Source organism: Mesoplodon mirus (assembly GCF_964341445.2).
Source record: "Mesoplodon mirus genome assembly, chromosome: 9".
Lineage (NCBI taxonomy): Eukaryota > Metazoa > Chordata > Mammalia > Artiodactyla > Ziphiidae > Mesoplodon > Mesoplodon mirus.
This window is the reverse complement of record NC_138985.1, coordinates 11434108-11456338: the sequence shown is the minus strand read 5'-3', so window position 1 is coordinate 11456338 and position 22231 is coordinate 11434108. Positions and strand designations below refer to the sequence as shown.

Sequence of the window (22231 nt, the reverse complement as noted above, 5' to 3'; positions counted from 1 at the left end):
ATAAAGATGTTTAAAAACAAAAAATAAACTAAGACGTTCTTTCCAGATTCCCAAAATGGTTGGTTACTGTTAACTCTGAAACGTATTATTCTCTATTCTGGTCACGTAGCAGAAGCGAGGGAAAGGGAAATCAGAATCCCCGTGTTCGAATCCCATCCCTACCACCAGCGGTGTGGTGCAGGGCAGGTAGCTCGAGCTCCTCAGGGTCCGTACTGCTATGATCGCGACAGGTCCTGCCCACGCATCCTCCTCAGGACCACCGTGATATCTGATCCCGGACAGTGGGAGGCCAAAGGATGCATGTTAAACTCTTGAGAGACAAAACTTGAAGGCATGTTGTGTAATGCAGATGAGGAGATGTGCTCCGTTATTACTATTAACTTACACTAAAGAGCCCTAGATTATCTTCATTATACGTTAGAAATCATCATTTAAACAATCAGAAATAGCTAGTTTTGCAGATTGGTGAGTCGCTACCACATTTTTTTTTTTTTTTTTTTTGCGGTACGCAGGCCTCTCACTGTTGTGGCCTCTCCCGTTGCGGAGCACAGGCTCCGGACGCGCAGGCTCAGCGGCCATGGCTCACGGGCCCAGCCGCTCCACAGCATGTGGGATCTTCCTGGACTGGGGCACGAACCCGTGTCCCCTGCATCAGCAGGCGGACTCTCAACCACTGCGCCACCAGGGAAGCCCCACTACCACATTTTAACAGAAATCTACGTTTTATAAAACTATTTTCAGGTGTTGCTTCATTGTACATAATGAGTTTTAAACTTTATCACTGCAGCTGGAATTAATTTGCTATAAGCCACAGACAGGAGAGAGGCTTCAAAATTCAAATAATATCCTGATTCTGATTTTAAAGTGTTAGCTTAACAAAATATTACATCCCATTGGAACTAACATTAGTAAGCATTGGAAGGGTCATTCAAATACATTGGTTTTTACCAAACAATAGGAAAAAGACATAAAATAATTCTTCAATTTCGCTGATGTTCCATTTCTTCCTCTTATCCTAAGCAACTGCCTCATTTCTCAGTTCTGCAGTGTGATGCTGAAATAGCGCTTATGATGTCCACCCACACAGGACAAGTGCAACTCAATCATGAAAGCAATTATGATGCAGGATGCCTTTGGGAGGAGGAGAATGCAGGCCTGCCAGGACCTGCACCAGCTGTGACGTCCAAACAGAAATGTGGGTCCTCACTGACTACTGACCCTGACCGAAGTCTCGTTTGCTTCTCCCCTTTCCAGAATGGCAGACCCAATGCACTGTGGAAGAAAGAGCTGTGAGATGACAACTGGGACCACACCGGCCTCAGGGAGACACTGGGAGCTGGGGCAGCTGGACCACCTCACAGCACCACAGGGGCCAACTCCAGTCTCCATGTGGGCGTCATGACAAGGCCGCACGCGCTGCAGCCCGACCCCAAGACGCTCTGCGGGGTCCGCTCTGTGGGACAGAGGCGGCAGGAGGGCCGTCCTCACCTTCTTGAGCTCCGAGCACACGGAAACTTAAGTGCCCCAGGCCTGTTCCCACAGTGATATGCTGAGCTGGAGACAGTGCCTTGGGGAAAAGTGCCAGGCTCAGCAAACATTATCTTTGCCAATTTTGATTACTACACTAATTCGAAACACAGGAGGATTTTTACAACTTTAATAAGAAAGTTTAAAATCTGAATAAATATTAACTTTCATTTTCAACGTCTTAAAGGCAAAACAAAGCAGACAGAATAAAGAAATAATATGAAGAAATGTTTATCCAACTGTGTTTCATTAATTCATTAATTCAATTTCTAGTTAAAATATTATAAAAGGGAAAAAAAGTAAAAATACATAGGATTTCACTGCTGTGGGGACAGAGACAAATGACTTAGAACACAACGCCCTACGGCCTCTTCAGGTCCAGACCAAGGTCCCTGAGCTCCCCGATCCCGTAGGTGGGGTTACGACAATGCTGGGATGAAATACTGCAGGGAGACGTCTTCATGGAGCAGGTCAAAATGAACAATCTTGTTCTTCACAATATCTAGGCAGAGAAGAAATCCATTACCGTAGAGACCCATTCCGCACACATACTTTCAACCCTGAACACTGAAGCAGATTCTCCCCCAAGCCTCTCCTGGAGCACCCAGGCCCTCCCAAGGTGACTGGTCTCCACTGTCCCAGCCGATGCCAAACCAGGGGCCTGGCCCAGGCCGGCTCACCTGCTGCCAAGGAACAGGCCAAGGTCTCCAAGGAAAAACCCGCAGGGCAGACTTCCCAGAAGCCACATGTACCCAAGTCACCATCCTTCCAGGAAAAAAGGAGCTTCCCATCAGCAAGTGCCCTGAGTGTGCTGAGAAGAGCCAAGCATGCAGGGCCTTGTTAGAGAGCGGGAGGCAGCCTGCAAGGGCAGGCACCATGCAGCCTAAGGTGAGCACCAAGGCATGGGGCCCAAGACCAAAAAGAGAAGCCAGACAAAAGGAAGAGGAGTGGCCACATCATGAAAGCAGCCCAGCTGCCAGGGCCACACCACCAAGGGCAGGAGCTGCAGCGGGAGCCATGGGGAAGGCCACACCTGAGGAAAGCTGGCTGAAGCTAGAACAAGCCAGGCAGCAGGGGAAAGGCAAACAAAGAGCACATGCCCAGGCTGCTGAGAGACCAGTCCCAAGAGAATGGGAGGTTGGGAAGGGACACAGGGGACCAGCAGAAGGACACTTCAGGAGACGTGCTGGACACACGGAGGTGGCGGTGGAGACTGAGGGCGGCAGGGAGAGCTCCCCAGAGGCGGGCAGTGGAGCCAACCAGTGTTAAAAGTCAGGAGTCAAGAGGAAGCACAGATGACAAGACACCGGACTACTGCAATAAGTCAGGCTCAGACACAGGAAGGAAAGAAATGCTTTGAGATGGAAACTTAAATCCAAGCCCAGCGGTATCAAAGACTCCACATACGTAAGGTTAGAGGAACACAGCAAGACTGGGCTGGACGCCCCTGCCCATATGCAGCTTCTCTCCAGGTGCAGACTCACACGTGACACCAGGCAAAGCAGCCCAGACCCATCGGCCAGGAAAATCCAAATACCCGACTACCCCAGAAAACTGGAGTCCACCAGTGACCAAGCTGTTCCCTGCATTTACGAAACTGCACACAACGCCTAAGACTACAGATGATTAAAGTACTTGAAGTGTGAAAAACGAATCAAAATGCAAACTTACTGCATGTGGCCTTTGTAGGATTTACTTGTTGTCCAGCAAGGAACTGTAGGAGCTTCCTAATGTCTATGTGCACTTCAGCCATTTGTTCTGAGTTTCCATCTTGAGAAGCATTTTCAGAAGCTAAAATGACAGAATATTTTAAGATACAATTATGTTCAAGCGGAACAGGGAACCCAGAGACTGTACGATGACTGTTTATGTAAATAAATGATTTACATGACCACGCACTTTAGCAGCCTAGAGAAATACTGCATGATATAAATGCAATCACTCACTAAGCAAACATTTATTAAGTACTGACTCTTTTAAGATGCTATGCTACAGGAATTCCCTGGCGGTCCAGTGGTTAGGACTCTGTGCTTTCACTGCTGAGGGCCAGGGTTCAATCCCTGGTCAGGGAACTAAGATCCCACAAGACTCACAGCCCCACAAAAATACTACGCTAATGAACAGGGAATCTTTGATTATAGGGACCTGAAATATGACCCAATCTCCTCCTTAAGGTCAAAGAAAACAGTTTCTCTTAGAAATATATACAGGACTTCCCGGGTGGTCCAGTGATTAGGACTCTGCATTTTCACTGCTGAGGACCCATGTTCAATCCCTGGTCAGGGAACTAAGATCCCGCATACCTCATGGCATGGCCAAAAAAAAAACCCCGAAAAGAAAAAAGACCATATACACCTAAAGCAAGGTCTCTCATTATAAAGTGGAATGAATGGGAAGAAAACATCCTTTCATCTCTGGGAAGGTATCAAAGACCCTCTTTGTTACTTACTGAAATAAACAAAATGAGGAACATCAAAATAAGTCATTTCATACAACTGTTGTCAAAGCTTCATTCACATGGATTTTACTTTGCTCCAGAAGCATGCCCGTCACCATACAGTAAAATTCCCTCGCAATGGTAAGCTGCAACGTGTCTCTAATAAGCAAACTTGTAGTAACGAATTTTAATTCTAAAAGTGGCAGGAGCCTTATTAGATCTACTTTGGAACACATGAGTGACTAAAACGGCCTTCACAGAGCGAGCACCGTCCCCAGGGCCTCTGCCTCGCTCCCTGCTGGAGCTTCCGCCACCATGAGCTCCACAGCACAGGACTCTGATTCCTGAGCCAATCCGCTCAACCACCCCCTCATCCACTGCTTCCTGAACTGATTCCTAGTCCCTTAGCACCTTGTATGAGACAAGAAATGTGATGATGCGTGAAAAGCTAATATTTGCTAATATAATTCTGTAAGTACCAAAGAGAGTAAAGTAGGAAAAGTGGGTGGGGTTGGAGACAAGATAGTGGAGTAGGACTTGAGCTCACCTCCTTACCTCCTCTCACGAAAACACCAAAATCACAACTAACTGCTGAAAAACCATCAACAGAAAAAGAATAGAACCTACCAAAATGATATTCTACATCCAAAGACAAAGAAAAAGATGCAAGGAGATGGTAGGAGGGGCACATTCACAATACAATCAAATCCTACACCAGCTGGGTGGGTGACACACAAACTGGAAAATAACTATTATTGCAGAGGTTCTCCCAGAGGAGGGAGAATTCTGAGCCCCACATGAGGCTCCCCAGCCTGGGGGCCCAGCATCGGGAGGAGGAGCCCCTAGAGCACCTGGCTTTGAAGGCCAGCAGGGCTTGAGTGCAAAAGCTCCACAGGACTGGGGAAACAGAGACACCATCCTGGAAGGGTGCACACAAAGTCTCATGCACACCATGACCCAGGGAAAAATGCAGTGACTTCATATCAGCCTGGGCCAGACCTACCCGCTGGTCTTGGAGGGTCTCCCGAGGAAGTGGGGGCGGCTGTGGCTCACTTTTGTGGAGAAAAGGACACTGGTGGCAGAGGTAACACCAAGTACTCATTGGCGTGAGCTCTCCTGGAGGCAGCCATCTTGACACCAAGACCTGGCCCCACCCAACAGCCAGTAGGCTCCAGTGCTGGGACACCTCAGCACAAACAAGCAACAGGATGGGGGAACGGCCCTGCCCATCAGCAGACAGGCTGCCTAGTCATCTTAAGTCAACAGCACCGCAAAACACACCCCTCCACAAGTCCCTGAGCACCAGATGGACAAGACCCAGCTCCACCTGATAGTGGGCAGGCACCAATCCCTCCCACCAGGAAACCTGCACAAGCCTCTAGACCAGCTTCACCCACCAGGGGGCAGAAATCAGAAGCAAGAGGAACTACAATCCTGCAGCCTGTGGGATCACAAACACAAAAAGTTAGACAAAATGGGACAGCAGAGGAAAATGTGCCAGATGATAAAACCCCAGATAAAACCCCAGAAGAACAACTACGTGAAGTGGAGATAGACAATCTACCTGAAAAAGAAATCAGAGTAATGACAGTAAAGATGTTTCAAGATCTCTGAAAAAGAATGGTGGCACAGACCGAGGAGAGACAAGAAATGTTTAACAAACAGCTAAAAGATATAAAGAACAAAGTGGAACAATTCAATAACTGAAATGAAAAATACACTAGAAGGAATCAATAGCTGAATAAATGAGGCAGAAGAACAGATAAGTGAACTGGGAGACAGAATGGTGGGAAATCACTGCTGCACAAGAGAACAAAGTAAAAAGAATGAAAAGAAATGAGGACAGTTTAAGAGACCTCTGGGACAACGTTAAAAACACCAACATTCCCATTATAAGGGTCCCAGAAGGAGAAGAGAGAGAGAAAGGGCCTGAGAAAGTACTTGAAGAGATAATAGCTGAAAACTTCCCTGACCTGGAAAAGGAAACAGTCACCCAAGTCCAGGAAGCACAGAGTCCCATACAAGACAAACCCAAGGAGGAACCTGCCGAGACACATGGTAATCAAATTGACAGAAATAAAAGACAAAGAAAAAAATATTAAAAGCAACAGGGGAAAAGCAACAAATAACATACAAGGGAATCCCCATAAGGTTATCAGTTTATTTCTCACCAGCAACTCTGCAGGCCAGAAGGGAGTGGCACAATATACTTCAAGTGATGAAAGGGAAAACCTATAACCAAGAATACCCAGCAAGGCTCTCATTCAGATTCAATGGAGAAATCAAAAGCTTTACAGACAAGCAAAAGCTAAAAGAATTCAGCATCACCAAACCAGCTTTACAACAAATGCTAAATGAAGTTCTCTAGGAGAAAAAGAAAAGGCCACAACTAGAAATAAGAAAATGAGAAATGGTAAAGCTCGCTGGTAAAGGCAAGCATACAGTAAAAGTAGGAAATCATCCACACACAAATATAACATGAAAACCAGCAATCGTGAGAAGACAAGAATACAGTTTTGTATATATATAGCCTGCCATATAAAAACATCACGGGAACCGCAAACCAAAAATCTACGATACATATACACACGAAAAAGAAAAAGGAATCCAAACACAACACTAAGGGCGGTCATCAAATCACATGAGAACAAAAGAGGAAGGTAAGAAAAAAGACCTACAAAAACAAATACAAAACAATTAACAAAATGGCAATAAGAACATACATACTGGTAATTACCTTGAATGGAAGTGGATTAAATGCTCCAAGTAAAAGACATAGACTGGCTGAATGGATATGAAAACAAGCAAATAGAGAAAGAACAAACAAAACCCAAAGTTACTAGAAGGAAAGAAATCATAAAGATCACAGCACAAATAAATGAACTATAGATGAAGGAAGTAGAAAAGATCAATGAAACTAAAAGCTGGTTCTTTGAAAAGATAAACAAAATTGATAAAACTTTAGCCAGACTCATCAAGAAAAAAAGGGAGAGGATCCAAATCAATAATACTAGAAATGGAAAAGAAGTTACAACAGACACCAAAGGATCATAAGAGACTACTACAAGCAACTATATGCCAATAAAATGGACAACCTAGAAGAAATGGAAAAATTCTTAGAAAGGTACAATCTCCCAAGACTGAACCAGGAAGAAATAGAAAATATGAACAGAATAATCACGAGTACTAAAATTGAAACTGTGATTAAAAATCTTCCAACAAACAAAAGTCCAAGACCACAGGTGTGTTCTATCAAGCATAGAGAGGAGAGTTAACACCTATTCTTCTGAAACTCTTCCAAAAATTTGCAAAGGAAGGAACACTCCCAAGCTCATTCTATGAGGCCACCATTACCTTGATGCCAAAACCAAAGATACCACAAAAAAAGAAAATTACAGGCCAATATCACTGATGAACATAGACACAAAAATACTCAACAAAATACTAGCAAAAAGAATCCAACAACACATTAAAAGGATCATACACTATGATCAAGTGGGATTTATCCCAGGGATGCAAAGAATTTTCAATATCTGCAAGTCAATCAGTGTGATACACCACATTAATAACAATAACAAAAAACATATGATTATCCCAACATGCATCAACAGATGCAGAAAAAGCTTCTGACAAAATTCAACACCATTTATGATAAAAACTCTCCAGAAAGTGGGCACAGAGGAAACCTACCTTAACATAATAAAGGCCATATATGACAAACCCACAGCTAACATCATAGTCAACGGTGAAAAGCTGACAGCATTTCCTCTAAGATCAGGAACAAGATAAGGATGTCCACTTCCACCACGTTTTTCCAACATAGTTTTGGAAGACCTAGCCAGAACAATCAGAGAAGAAAAAGAAATAAAAGGAATCCAAATTGGAAAAAAAGTAAAACTGTCACTGTTCGCATATGACATGATTCTACACATAGAAAATCCTAAAGATGCTACCAGAAAACTACTAGAGCTCATCAATGAATTCAGTAAAGTTGCAGGACACAAGATTAATACACAGAAATCTGTTGCATTTCTACACATTAACAACGAAAGATCAGAAAGAGAAATTAAGGGAACAATCCCATTTACCACTGCATCAAAAAGAATAAAATACCTAGGAATAAACCTACCTAAGGAGGCAAAGACCTGCACTCCAAAAACTATAAGACATTTATGAAAGAAATCAGAGATGACACAAACAGATGGAAAAATATACCATGCTCCTGGATTGGAAGAATCAAAATGACTATACCACCTAAGGCCATCTACAGATTCAATGCAATCCCCATCAAATTACCAATGACATTTTTAACAGAACTAGAACAAAACATTTTAAAATTTGGATGGGAACAAATAAGACCCCAAATAGCCAAAGCAATCTTGAGAAAGAAAAATGGACCTGGAGGAATCAGGCTCTCTGACTTCAGATTATAGTACAAAGCTACGGTCATCAAAACAGTATGGCACTGGCACAAAAACAGAAATACAGATCAATGGAAGAGGATGAAAAGGCCAGAAATAAACCCACGTACCTGTGGTTAATTAATCTTTTATAAAGAATCCCAGAATATACAATGGAGAAAAAACAGTCTCTTCAATAAGTGCTGCTGGGAAAACTGGACAACCACATGTAAAAGAGTGAAATTAGGACATTCTCTAACACAATACACCAAAATAAACTCAAAATGTATTAAACACCTAAATGTAAGACCAGACACTATAAAATTCTTAGAGAAAAACATAGGCAGAACACTCTTTGACATAAATCGCAGCAATATCTTTGTGGAGCTAACCTCCTCGAGCAATGAATCAAAAATAAACAAATAATTAAACTTAAAAGCTTTTGCACAGCAAAGGAATCCATCAAGAAAATGAAAAGAAAACCCAAAAATAGGAGAAAATATTTGCAAACGATACAACCGACAAGAGACTAATCTCCAAAATAAGCAAACAGCTCAAGCATCTCAGTCTCAAAAAACCAAACAATTCAATCAAAAAATGGGCAGAAGGGACTTCCCTGGTGGGGCAGTGGTCAGGAATCCACCTGCCAGCGCAGGGGATGAGGGTTCGAGCCCTGGTCCAGGAAGATCTCACATTCCCCAGAGCAACTAACCCTGTGCGCCACAACTGAGCCTGCGCTCTACAGCCCACGAGCCACAAGTACAGAGCCTGTGTGCCACAACTACTGAAGCCTGCGCTCCCTAGAGCCTTGTGCTCTGCAACAAGAGAAGCCACTGCAATGCAAAGCCCACGTACTGCCACAAAGAGTAGCCCCCACTCGCTGCAACTAGAGAAAGCCCACACACAGCAATAAAGACCCAACACGGCCAAAAATTAATTTTTTAAAAAAATGGGCAGATGATCTAAAAAGACATTTCTCCAAAGATAACATACAGACGGCCAAAAAGCACATGAAAAGATACTTAACATTGTTAACTACTAGAAAAATGCAAATCAAAACTACAATGAGGTATCACCTCACACCAGTCAGAAAAGTCTACAAACAATTAAATGCTGGAGAGGGTGTGGAGAAAAGGGAAACCTCCTACACTGTTGGTGGGAATGTATATTACCATAGTGGTGCAGCCACTATGAAGAACAGTATGGAGGTTCCTTAAAAAACTAAAAATAGAGCCACCATATGATCTAGCAATCCCACTCCTGGGGGTATATCTGGACAAAACCGTAATTCGAAAAGATACATGCACCCCAATGTCCATTCCAGCACTATTTACAACAGCCTAGACACGGAAGCAATCTGAATATTCATAGACAGAGGGATGGATAAAGGAGTGGTACATACATACAAAGTAAAATTACTCAGCCATAAAAAGGAATGAAATACTACCATCTGCAGCAACATGGATGGAAACACACATTATCATACTAAGTGAAGTAAGTCAGACAGAGAAAGACAAACATCATATGATATCTTTACATGCAGAATCTAAAAAAATGATACAAATGAACTTATTTACCAAACAGAAACAAATTCACAGACTTAGAAAACAAACTTATGGTTACCAAAGGGAACAGGTGTAGGGGAGGGATAAACCAGGAGTTTGGGATTAATGTGTATAAACCAGTATATATAAAATAAACGACAAGGACCTACTGTATAGCACAGGAAACTACACTCAGTACTCTGTAGTAACCTATATGGGAAAAGAATCAGAAAAATAATATATATATATATATATATATATATATGTACATACACACACATACACATATACATATATATGTGTGTATATATATATATATATATATATATAAGTATTACTGAATCACTCTGCCTTACACCTGAAACTAACACAACATTGTAAGGCAACTATATTCCAACAATTAAAAGAAAAATGAGGGCTTCCCTGGTGGCGCAGTGGTTGAGAATCCGCCTGCCGATGCAGGGGATACAGGTTCGTGCCCCGGTCTGGGAAGATCCCACATGCCGCGGAGCGGCTGGGCCAGTGAGACATGGCTGCTGAGCCTCCGCGTCCGGAGCCTGTGCTCTGCAACGGGAGAGGCCACAACACTGAGAGGCTTGCGTACCGCAAAAAAAAAAAAAAAAAAAAAGAAAGAAAAATGAGAGGGCTCACGCCACGGAGTACTTCCCAGAACTTCTCCTCTCAGTGTCCTTGTCCCCACGGTGAGCCACAGCCACCCCTCGCCTCTGCAGGAGACCCTCCAACACTAGCAGGTGATTTGCTATTATAAATAACGTGACAGGGAGAGGACTGGGGTTGCCAGCATGAACACAGCCTGCATGGGGTTAGTGCACCACGGCTAACCGGGAGGGAGTCCAGGGAAAAGTCTGGACCTGCCGAAGAGGCAAGAGACTTTTTCTTCCCTCTTTGTTTCCTGGTGCGCGAGGAGGGGATTCAGAGTGCTGCTTAAAGGAGCTCCACAGACGGGCGCGAACCGTGGCTAAAAGCGCAGACCCCAGAGATGGGCATGAGACGCTAAGGCTGCTGCTGCCGCCACCACCAAGAAGCCTGTGTGCGAGCACAGGTCACTATCCACACCTCCCATCCCGGGGAGCCTGTGCAGCTCGCCACTGCCAGTGTCCCGGGATCCAGGGACAACATCCCCGGAAGAACGCACGGCGCACCTCAGGCTGGTGAAACGTCTTGCTGGCCTGTGCCGCCGCAGGCTTGCCACGCATCCGTACCCCTCCCTCCCCCTGGTCTGAGTGAGCCAGAGCCCCTGAATCAGCTGCTCCTTTAATCCAGTCCTGTCTGAGCGAAGAACAGACACCCTCCAGCAACCTACACGCAGAGGTGGGGCCAAATCCAAAGCTGAGCCCTGGGAGCTGTGCGAACAAAGAAGAGAAAGGGGAATCTCTCCCAGCAGCCTCAGGAGCAGCGGATTAAAGCTCCACAATCAACTTGATGTACCCTGCATCTGTGGAATACCTGAATAGACAATGAATCATCCGAATAGACAATGAATCATCCCAAATTGAGGAGGTGGACTTTGAGAGCAAGATTTATTATTTTTTCCCCTTTTCCTCTTTTTGTGAGTGTGTATGCGTATGCTTCTGTGTGAGATTTTCTCCGTATAGCTTTGTTTTCACCATTTGTCCTAGGGTACTATCCGTGTGGGGTTTTTTGTTTTGTTTTGTTTTTTACTTAAAAAAAATTTTTTTTCTTAATAATAATTTTTTATTTTAATAACTTTATATTATTTTATCTTACTTTATTTTCTTTTATACCCTTCCACCCTTCCTTCCTTCCTTCCTTCTTTCTTTCTTTCTACTTTTTCTCCCTTTTATTCTGAACCGTATGAATGAAAGGTTCTTGGTGCTCCAGCCAGGCACCAGTGCTGTGCCTCTGAGGTGGGAGAGCCAACTTCAGCACACTGGTCCACAAAAGATCTCCCAGCTCCACGTAATATCAAATGGCGAAAATCTCCCAGAGATCTCCATCTCAACACCAGCACCCAGCTTCACTCAACGACCAGCAAGCTACAGTGCTGGACACCCTATGCCAAACAACTAGCAAGACAGGAACACAACCCCACCCATTAGCAGAGAGGCTGCCTAAAATCATAATAAGTCCACAGACACCCCAAAACACACCACCAGACGTGGACCTGCCCACCAGAAAGACAAGATCCAGCCTCATCCACCAGAACACAGGAACTAGTCCCCTACACCACGAAGCCTACACAACCCACTGAACCAACTTCAGACACAGAGGACAGAACCAAAACCAACGGGAACTACGAACCTGCAGCCTGCAAAAAGGCGACCCCCAAACACAGTAAGATAAGCAAAATGAGAAGACAGAAAAACACACAGTAGATGAAGGAGCAAGGTAAAAACCCACGAGACCTAACAAATAAAGAGGAAATAGGCAGTCTACCTGAAAAAGAATTCAGAATAGTGATAGTAAAGATGATCCAAAATCTTGGAAACAGAATAGAGAAAATGCAAGAAACATTTAACAAGGACCTAGAAGAACTAAAGAGGAAACAAGCAATGATGAACACAATAAATGAAATTAAAAATACTCTAGAAGGGTTCAATAGCAGAATAACTGAGGCAAAAGAACAGATGAGTGACGTGGAAGATAAAATAGTGGAAATAACTACTGCAGAGCAGAATAAAGAAAAAAGAATGAAAAGAACTAAGGACAGTCTCAGAGACTTCTGAGACAACATTAAACGTGCCAACATTCGAATTATAGGGGTTCCAGAAGAAGAAGAGAAAAAGAAAGGGACTGAGAAAATATTTGAAGAGATTTTAGCTGAAAACTTCCCTAATATGGGAAAGGAAATAGTTACTCAAGTCCAGGAAGCACAAAGAGTCCAATACAGGATAAATCCAAGAGGAAACACGCCAAGACACTTATTAATCAAACTGTCAAAAATTAAATACAGGGGCTTCCCTGGTGGCGTAGTGGTTGAGAGTCTGCCTGCCAATGCAGGGGACAGGGGTTCGAGCCCTGGTCTGGGAAGATCCCACATGCCGCTGAGCAACTAGCCCCGTGAGCCACAAATACTGAGCCTGCGCGTCTGGAGCCTGTGCTCCGCAACGAGAGGCCCGTGCACCGCGATGAGGAGTGTCCCCCGCTTGCCACAACTAGAGAAAGCCCTCGCACAGAAACGAAGAGCCAACACAGCCATAAATAAATGAATAAATAAATAAATATAAAAAAAAAATTAAATACAAAGAAAACATATTAAAAGCAGCAAGGGAAAAACAACAAATAACACACAAGGGAATCTCCATAAGGTTAACAGCTGATCTTTCAGCAGAAACTCTGTAAGCCAGAAGGGACTGGCAGGACATATTTAAAGTGATAAAGGAGAAAAACCTACAACCAAGATCATTCCACGCAGCAAGGATCTCACTCAGATTTGATGGAGAAATTAAAACCTTTACAGACAAGCAAAAGCTGAGAGAGTTCAGCACCACCAAACCAGCTTTATAACAAATGTTAAAGGATCTTCTCTAGGCAAGAAACACAAGAGAAGGAAAAGACCTAGAATAACAAACCCAAAACAATTTAAAAAATGGGAATAGGAACAGACATATCAATAATTACCTTAAATGTAAAAGGATTAAATGCTCCCACCAAGACACAGACTGGCTGAATGGATACAAAAACAAGACCCATGTATATGCTGTCTACAAGAGACCCACTACAGACCTAGAAACACATACAGACTGAAAGTGAGGGGATGGAAAAAGATACTCCACACAAATGGAAATCAAAAGAAAGCTGCAGTAGCAATTCTCATATCAGACAAAATAGACTTTAAAATAAAGACTATTAGAAGACACAAAGAAGGACACTACATAATGATCAAGGGATCAATACAAGAAGATATAACAATTTTAAATATTTATGCACCCAACATAGGAGCACCTCAATACATAAGGCAAATACTAACAGCCATAAAGGGGAAATCGACAGTAACACAATCATAGTAGGGGACTTTAACACCCCACTTTCACCAATGGACAGATCATCCAAAATGAAAATAAACAAGGAAACAAGCTTTAAATGATACATTAAACAAAATGGACTTAACTGATATTTATAGGACATTCCATCCAAAAACAACAGAATACACATTTTTCTCAAGTGCTCATGGAACATTCTCCAGGATAGATCATATCTTGGGTGACAAATCAAGCCTTGGTAAATTTAAGAAAATTGAAATTGTATCAAGTATCTCTTCCGACCACAACACTATGAGACTAGATATCAATTACAGGAAAAGATCTTTAAAAAATACAAACACACGGAGGCTAAACAATACACTACTTAATAACGAAGTGATCACTGAAGAAATCAAAGAGGAAATCAAAAAATACCTAGAAACAAATGACAATGGAGAAAGGACGAACGAAAACCTACGGAAGGCAGCAAAAGCAGTTTTAACACGGTGGTTTACAGCAATACAATCCTACCTTAAGAAACAGGAAACATCTCGAATAAACAACCTAAACTTGCACCTAAAGCAATTAGAGAAAGAAGAACAAAAACGCCCCCAAAGTTAGCAGAAGGAAAGAAATCATAAAGATAAGATCAGACATAAATGAAAAAGAAATGAAGGAAACGATAGCAAAGATCAATAAAACTAAAAGCTGGTTCTTTGAGAAGATAAACAAAATTGATAAACCATTAGCCAGACTCATCAAGAAAAAAAGGAAGAAGACTCAAATCAATAGAATTCGAAATGAAAAAGGAGAAGTAACTGACACTGCAGAAATACAAAAGATCATGAGAGATTACTACAAGCAACTCTATGCCAATAAAATGGACAACCTGGAAGAAATCGACAAATTCTTAGAAATGCACAACCTGCCAAGACTGAATCAGGAAGAAATAGAAAATATGAACAAACCGATCACAAGCACTGAAATTGAAATTGTGATTAAAAATCTTCCAACAAACAAAATCCCAGAACCAGATGGCTTCACAGGCGAATTCTATCAAACATTTAGAGAAGAGCTAACACCTATCCTTCTCAAACCCTTCCAACATATAGCAGAGGGAGGAACACTCCCAAACTCATTCTACGAGGCCACCATCACCTTGATACCAAAACCAGGCAAGGATGTCACAAAGAAAGAAAACTACAGGCCAATATCACTGATGAACATAGATGCAAAAATCCTCAACAAAATACTAGCAAACAGAATCCAACAGCACATTAAAAGGATCATACACCATGATCAAGTGGGGTTTATTCCAGGAATGCAAGGATTCTTCAATATATGCAAATCAATCAACGTGATACACCATATTAACAAATTGAAGGAGAAAAACCATATGATCATCTCAATAGATGCAGAGAAAGCTTTGGACAAAATTCAACACCCATTTATGATAAAAACCCTGCAGAAAGTAGGCATAGAGGGAACTTTCCTCAACATAATAAAGGCCATATATGACAAACCCACAATCAACATTGTCCTCAATGGTGAAAAACTGAAAGCATTTCCACTAAGATCAGGAACAAGACAAGGTTGCCCACTCTCACCACTCTTATTCAACCTAGTTTTGGAAGTTTTAGCCACAGCAATCAGAGAAGAAAAGGAAATAAAAGGAATTCAAATTGGAAAAGAAGAAGTAAAGCTGCCACTGTTTGCAGATGACATGATACTATACATAGAGAATCCTAAAGACGCTACCAGAAAACTACTAGAGCTAATCAATGAATTTGGTAAAGTTGCAGGATACAAAATTAATGCACAGAAATCTCTGGCATTCCTGTACACTAATGATGAAAAATCTGAAAATGAAATCAAGAAATCACTCCCATTTACCATTGCAACAAAAAGAATAAAATATCTAGGAATAAACCTACCTAAGGAGACAAAAGACCTGTATGCAGAAAATTATAAGACACTGATGAAAGAAATTAAAGATGATACAAATAAATGGAGAGATATACCATGCTCCTGGATTGGAAGAATCAATATTGTGAAAATGACTCTACTACCCAAAGCAATCTACAGATTCAATGCAATCCCTATCAAACTACCACTGGCATTTTTCACAGAACTAGAACAAAAAATTTCAAAATTTATTTGGAAAAATAAAAGACCCCGAATAGCCAAAGCAATCCTGAGAATGAAAAACGGAGCTGGAGGAATTAGGCTCCCTGACTTCAGACTATACTACAAAGCTACAGTAATCAAGACAGTGTGGTACTGGCACAAAAACAGAAAGATAGATCCATGGAACAGGATAGAAAACCCAGAGATAAACCCACGCACATATGGTCAACTTATCTTTGATAAAGGAGGCAGGAATGTACAGTGGAGAAAGGACAGCCTCTTCAATAAGTGGTGCTGGGAAAACGGGACAGGGACATGTAAAAGTATGAGATTTGATCATTCCCTAACACCATACACAAAAATAAGCTCAAAATGGATTAAAGACCTAAATGTAAGGCCAGAAACTATCAAACTCTTAGAGGAAAACATAGGCAGAACACTCTATGACATAAATCACAGCAAGATCCTTTCTGACCCACCTCCTAGAGAAATGGAAATAAAAACAAAAAACACATGGGACCTAATGAAACTTAAAAGCTTTTGCACAGCAAAGGAAACCATAAACAAGACCAAAAGACAACCCTCAGAATGGGAGAAAATATTTGCAAATGAAGCAACTGACAAAGGATTAAGCTCCAAAATTTACAAGCAGCTCATGCAGCTCAATAACAAAAAAACAAACAACCCAATCCAAAAATGGGCAGAAGACCTAAATAGACATTTTTCCAAAGAAGGTATACAGACTGCCAACAAACACATGAAAGGATGCTCAACATCATTAATCATTAGAGAAATGTAAATCAAAACTACAATGAGATATCACCTCACACCAGTCGGAATGGCCATCATCAAAAAATCTAGAAACAATAAATGCTGGAGAGGGTGTGGAGAAAAAGGAACCCTCTTGCACTGCTGGTGGGAATGTGAATTGGTACAGCCACTATGGAGAACAGTATGGAGGTTCTTTAAAAAACTACAAATAGAACTACCATATGACCCAGCAATCCCAGTACTGGGTATAGACCCTGAGAAAACCATAATTCAAAAAGAGTCATGTACCAAAATGTTCACTGCAGCTCTATTTACAATAGCCAGGAGATGGAAACAACCTAAGTGTCCATCATCGGATGAATGGATAAAGAAGATGTGGCACATATATACAATGGAATATTACTCAGCCATAAAAAGAGACGAAATTGAGTTATTTGTAGTGAGGTGGATGGACCTAGAGTCTGTCACACAGAGTTCAGTATGTCAGAAAGAGAAAGACAAATACCGTATGCTAATACATATAAATATGGAATCTAAGGAAAAACAAAACGTCATGAAGAAGCTAGGGGTAAGAAAGGAATAAAGACGCAGACCTACTAGAGAATGGACTTGAGGATATGGGGAGGGGGAAGGGTAAGCTGTGACAAAGCAAGAGAGTGGCATGGACATATATACACTACCAAATGTAAAATAGATAGCTAGTGGGAAGCAGCCGCATAGCACAGGGAGATCAGCTCGGTGCTTTGTGACCACCTAGATGGGTGGGATAGGGAGGGTGGGAGGGAGGGAGATGCAAGAGGGAAGAGATATGGGAACAGATGTATATGTATAACTGATTCACTCTGTTATAAGGCAGAAACTAACACACCATTGTAAATCAATTATACTCCCATAAATATGTAAAAAAAATGAAAGAAAAACTTTTTATTTTTAATACACACACAAAAATGTAGGAGAAAATGAGTGTCATCTACATTTCTGACTCCACCTCGCATAAGAAAGTACAATCTTTGGGAGAAGGCACAGGACGTGAAGAGCTGGAAGGGCTCTTGGAGACTGAGCCCAAGCCCAGGTTTTATGGATGAGGAATGAGGGAGCCCCATGGCTCACCCTTCAGCCACTGGTGGAGGCACAGCTCCTCATGCCCAGGAGGCTCACCTGCCCACCAAAGCGCAGTAACAAGTGATCCAGCTCCATTATTTGTTCCCTTCCCGAGCATGAAACACAGGCCCTCAATGTTCAACCATTTTCCATCTAGAGACCTCGGTATGGTATGTCATCTGAAACAATTTATCAAAAGCAAAACATAACCCAGCAGGAAACTTACCTAATGGAGGATTTCCAAGATCTTTAAAATGAGTCGTAACACATACTAGTTCGGTTTCTATTTTCAAGTTCAATTCTCCATTTAGGTTTGCTTCAATAATCTGAAAATTGAGTATTTTACAGTGTTAAGAAAAGGAAAAAGGAAAAAAAAAGACATCAGCTTCCAACAAACCAGGTGACAATGTAGCCCCCCAAAACCCAGGGCACTCCTGACAGCACCAAGCTCCGTATGGCATCAGCAAGAAGACAAGGCCGGAGAGCCAGGGACTCAGAAATCCCTGGAGAGCAGCCCCGCCGCGTGCAGAGCGCCGTGGGAAGACCTGAGAACAGGTGGGGTTGGGGTCCCTGCTAGCAGCTCTGACAACACAGACACTGTGCGACTCCTGCAAAACAGAGGGAGGAGAACCGGAAGAGAACGTGAGGTTAGAAGCTCACCACCTGCCTTATCTTTCTAAACGGACCAAACCATCTATTACAACTGCCAATTCCACGTAATGAGAAAGCCTTCAGAACATCAGGAGAGCATAACCATCTACCTGAAAAATACACTCAGACATTGGGAAGTGAGATTTCCAAATTCAGAAAGGCCCGGAGATGCTGTCAGGTGTCCAGGACTCCAACAAGCCGCGGGGCCCCATGGCCGCTGTGCTTTCCACACTCAGAGGACAGCTGGGCTTGGTGACCAACTGCCATGGCCCCTACTGGCCACACCTCTCCCCACCCCAACAGTGCCTGGAACTTCTCCCAAGATCAGAGGGGCCCTTTCCTTTCAAGCTCTGCCCTCCACCAACCAACAGGGTCTCTAAACTGGACAGAATCTAGAAATGAAGTTCAGAGAAAGAGACAGGTACCATGATACTATACAGGTACCAAGATTTGGGTCATCTGCCCAGGGCACGCTGCATTTCGCCTTTTACCATCGGTATCTGGCCATCTCTAAAGCCTGGCAGGTCTTCGGAAAGCCCGTGCAGCAGTGTGCAAGTCAGCCTTTTGCTCAACCAACAATGCAGGATGGCCACCGAGCCCCCGCAGGTGATGGTGGTCGTCTCACCGAGAAGCCATCCCAGAGGCGCAGCAAGAGGGGCAGAGACCATGGGCGTGTGGAGCACGGCCTGCTCCGCAGGGCTCAGCTGCAGCTAAATCTCACACAGATTTACTTCGGAGCGTCACCACTTAGTAGACCTCATTCTTGTTCCTTAAAATTAGTGAACTCTGAATAGTTTCCATCCTAGTAACAAAATCAAAAAATGTTTTTAACTTGAGTGAGCTCTCATTTCCAAGGCTTTGACGTTACATAGAAAACAGCCTCTACATTTCCCTGCTGCATCATCTAGTAAACGTACCTCTGAATGGGAAGAATTCATTATTCTTTCACTACCCAGAAACACACGGTGACGTTTCTAAGCCCGCTCTCTTATCCGGACACAATACTTGACTGAAATAAAATATGTAAAACAATCCTTGTGCTTACCGGGACTCTAAAGCTAACACATAACACAGGCCAGTCTCCTTTGAGTAAGCACACACTCAGTATCTACCTGTAAATTCTCCCCGCTTTTGAAAAACAGGTTTTATATAAATACAGATTTACTCCAGAAGGCAGCTTGCAAGGTTCTAGATTCACTCCAGACTTCAAACACTCTCGAAACTTTCTTCACATCCCCACCGCCTGAGTGATCAAACAGGAGCTCCACACCTCTGACCACACCCGGTGCCTGGTGTGGGGCAGCGTTCACACAGAACTTGCCAAGGGAGTTCACGAGCGGCTCCCTGAACACTGGTCGCCGTGTTTATTTTGTGAGCGATGGCCAGAGTATTAGCCACATCAACATACTCTGCTTCTCAGGGACCTGGACAAGGTCTTACCTCTTTCGGAGATTCCCCAAATGATGATTACCTACCATTTACGGAACAGTGGCTGAACGCACTGGGAACCTAACATAAATGATCTCGATTCACAAAAAGTCACAGAGCCCCTGTGACCGTTACGCTGCCATTGCCGTCCGGGGCGCACCGCTCAGCGGGGGGCCCAGGGTGGCTGCAAGGACTCGGCTCCTGTGAGGCTGAGACAACGTGCGAGGTGTAAGCAACAGAGCACTGCTCCGACCACCGAACACCGCCGACCCACATGTCTACCACAGCAACAGCATCCCTGCGCGCTCGTCAGAAACTCAGCCCGATCCCACCGCAGACCTCCTGAACCAGAACTGGCATTTGGTCGGAGGGGATGCCAATGCCTTAAAACCTGGCGGAGACTCCTGTCAGTCCATGCCTGTTTCTTCTGCTCCTACCTGAGTCGCACACGCAACCCACCCCCACTGGCCACGTCTCTCATTAAAGGAAGTAAGGTAAGGATGGAGTCTCAACAAGGGCCGCTGGGGCGTCTGACGGGATAGGGATATTTTTAATGTGTTAAGTCCTACTCATTTTCCTTAGTTCTCTTGCCTGTAATCTTCAGACACAGAATTCTGGTTACTCAAGTAGATCTTGTTATGCATTTGACTACTCCAACTTTCCATATGCTTGATACCTTTTCACTTAGTATGTCACAGTGAAGTAGCCGCTTCCACAAAATTCTCACGTTTAAACACTCCAGGGAAGAGAAAAAACACCTCTGATGATTTTATCTAAGTGACTTTGCTGACTCATTTCCCTTGGACCAAAAGAACAAACAATCGGATCCTTGACTTACTCGCCCTGCCTGTTCTCTCCTGGGCCTCTCGAACCTCTCGATACCCTGGAGGTCCCCAGGGTATCCTCAGAGGAAGCTCCCAGCCTGACAACTGGATCAACATCAAGGCAGGAACAGCAGAACACCCATGTCTGCCCAGGACACGCTGCTTCATCCGAAGCCATCGTAAATTAAAGTGAAATCTATAAAGATTAAGTCACGAAAGAAAATTACTCTCAAGCGAGCACACCTGTGGCGATAAAACAGCCCATCAACGTTTTCTAGGCTTCAGGAAACTTTTGTAATTCCAAAGATCTCCTGAAGCTACGTTTCATTCCAGGTCCGTGCACAAACACCTATTACCCGCGTGCTGACTGGCAACCCCACGGTGGGTGGCTGTCACGCCGAGACGGTTACGACAATCTCCCTTTTCAGGAAGCTGCCCCTTCAGGAGGGGTTCCCGGGTGCTAGCAGGTAACTGAGGCAGTGCTGAGCAGAGCAGCTCGGCAGAGGAGGGGCTCACAGCCAGTGTGGTGGGAGAAGGGCTGCGAATTCTGATGAGCAGTGAGAAGGGCTCAGTGCTTTCCAGGGGACAACGGGAGAGAAGCAGCCAAGTGTGAACGGCAGAGACGGGGCCTGGGAAGAACCAGTGCTGTGGGGATGGACAAGGGTCTAGAGGGGTCCTGCAGGGAGGGGGCGGACACCGAAGAGCAAAGGTCTCACCAGGTGGACAGGGGTTTCTATTATGAAACATCCAGGGACACAATCGAATGAGTTTTGGGGGTGAGTTAAGAACTCAGGAGAACCCCGGGAGGGAAGGAGAATGACCCACACAATCCCCCAACACTGTCACTGTCACATACAGCGTTTCATGACATTGGCAGAAAACCTTCACAGAAGTAAACAGGGAAGTAAACATGACCCTCGACCTGACCTAAGAGCTGCCTACAGGAAGAGGGGTGTGTCCTGGGGGATCTCTGTCCTGGGCTCACGGAGACATCTGGCAGGTAGAGAGGCCAGCATCAGTGATCATAAGAAGATATGTACATTATCAGATAAAACATGTAATATGCTGTCCAGACATACGGAAAGAAAGCCAGAACCGCTGAATATATCCTCAACGTACTATTAGTATAGATATGACGGACTAGGGCAAATGCGAGGGAGGAGGGTTGAGAGAACCCAGAGCAAGCTCTCAACAACCAGCCAGGCCCCCAGGGCCGGGGCGTGAGGGAGGCCCCACGCAGACGGCACATGGTGAACGGCGGGGCCCCAAGCCTCCATCACACGAGGCTGCTCCCAGAACACGCAGCCGAAACCACACGCTGGGAGCTCTTTCCCAAGAAGTCAGGACTTACAAGGTGATTGCTGATGTTTCTCATCTTCTCCACGATGCTCTTCATCGTCTTCAAGACGGGTAAATAAATACTGACCTATAAAGCACATGAGAAACATCCGAAGTACTAAAACATTAACATAACACA

The 22231-nt window shown here is 43.7% G+C and overlaps 1 protein-coding gene across 2 annotated transcripts in view; it reads right to left on the bottom strand.

The window, feature by feature from the left end:
• Window positions 1-1642: 1642 nt before the first annotated feature.
• Window positions 1643-22231, bottom strand: part of HUS1 (HUS1 checkpoint clamp component) — a 31647-nt gene continuing 11058 nt past the window's right edge. The window contains exons 5-8 of one of the 2 annotated variants that reach the window (XM_082632639.1): window positions 22106-22180; window positions 18078-18177; window positions 3199-3318; window positions 1643-2029 (exon numbers count right to left, since the gene is read on the bottom strand). In XM_082632639.1, coding sequence (XP_082488765.1) covers window positions 1947-2029; window positions 3199-3318; window positions 18078-18177; window positions 22106-22180 — 378 coding nt within the window. In that variant the 3' untranslated portion in view covers window positions 1643-1946. The remainder of the gene's footprint in view (window positions 2030-3198; window positions 3319-18077; window positions 18178-22105; window positions 22181-22231) is intronic. The other variant, XM_082632640.1, reaches the window with a different exon arrangement.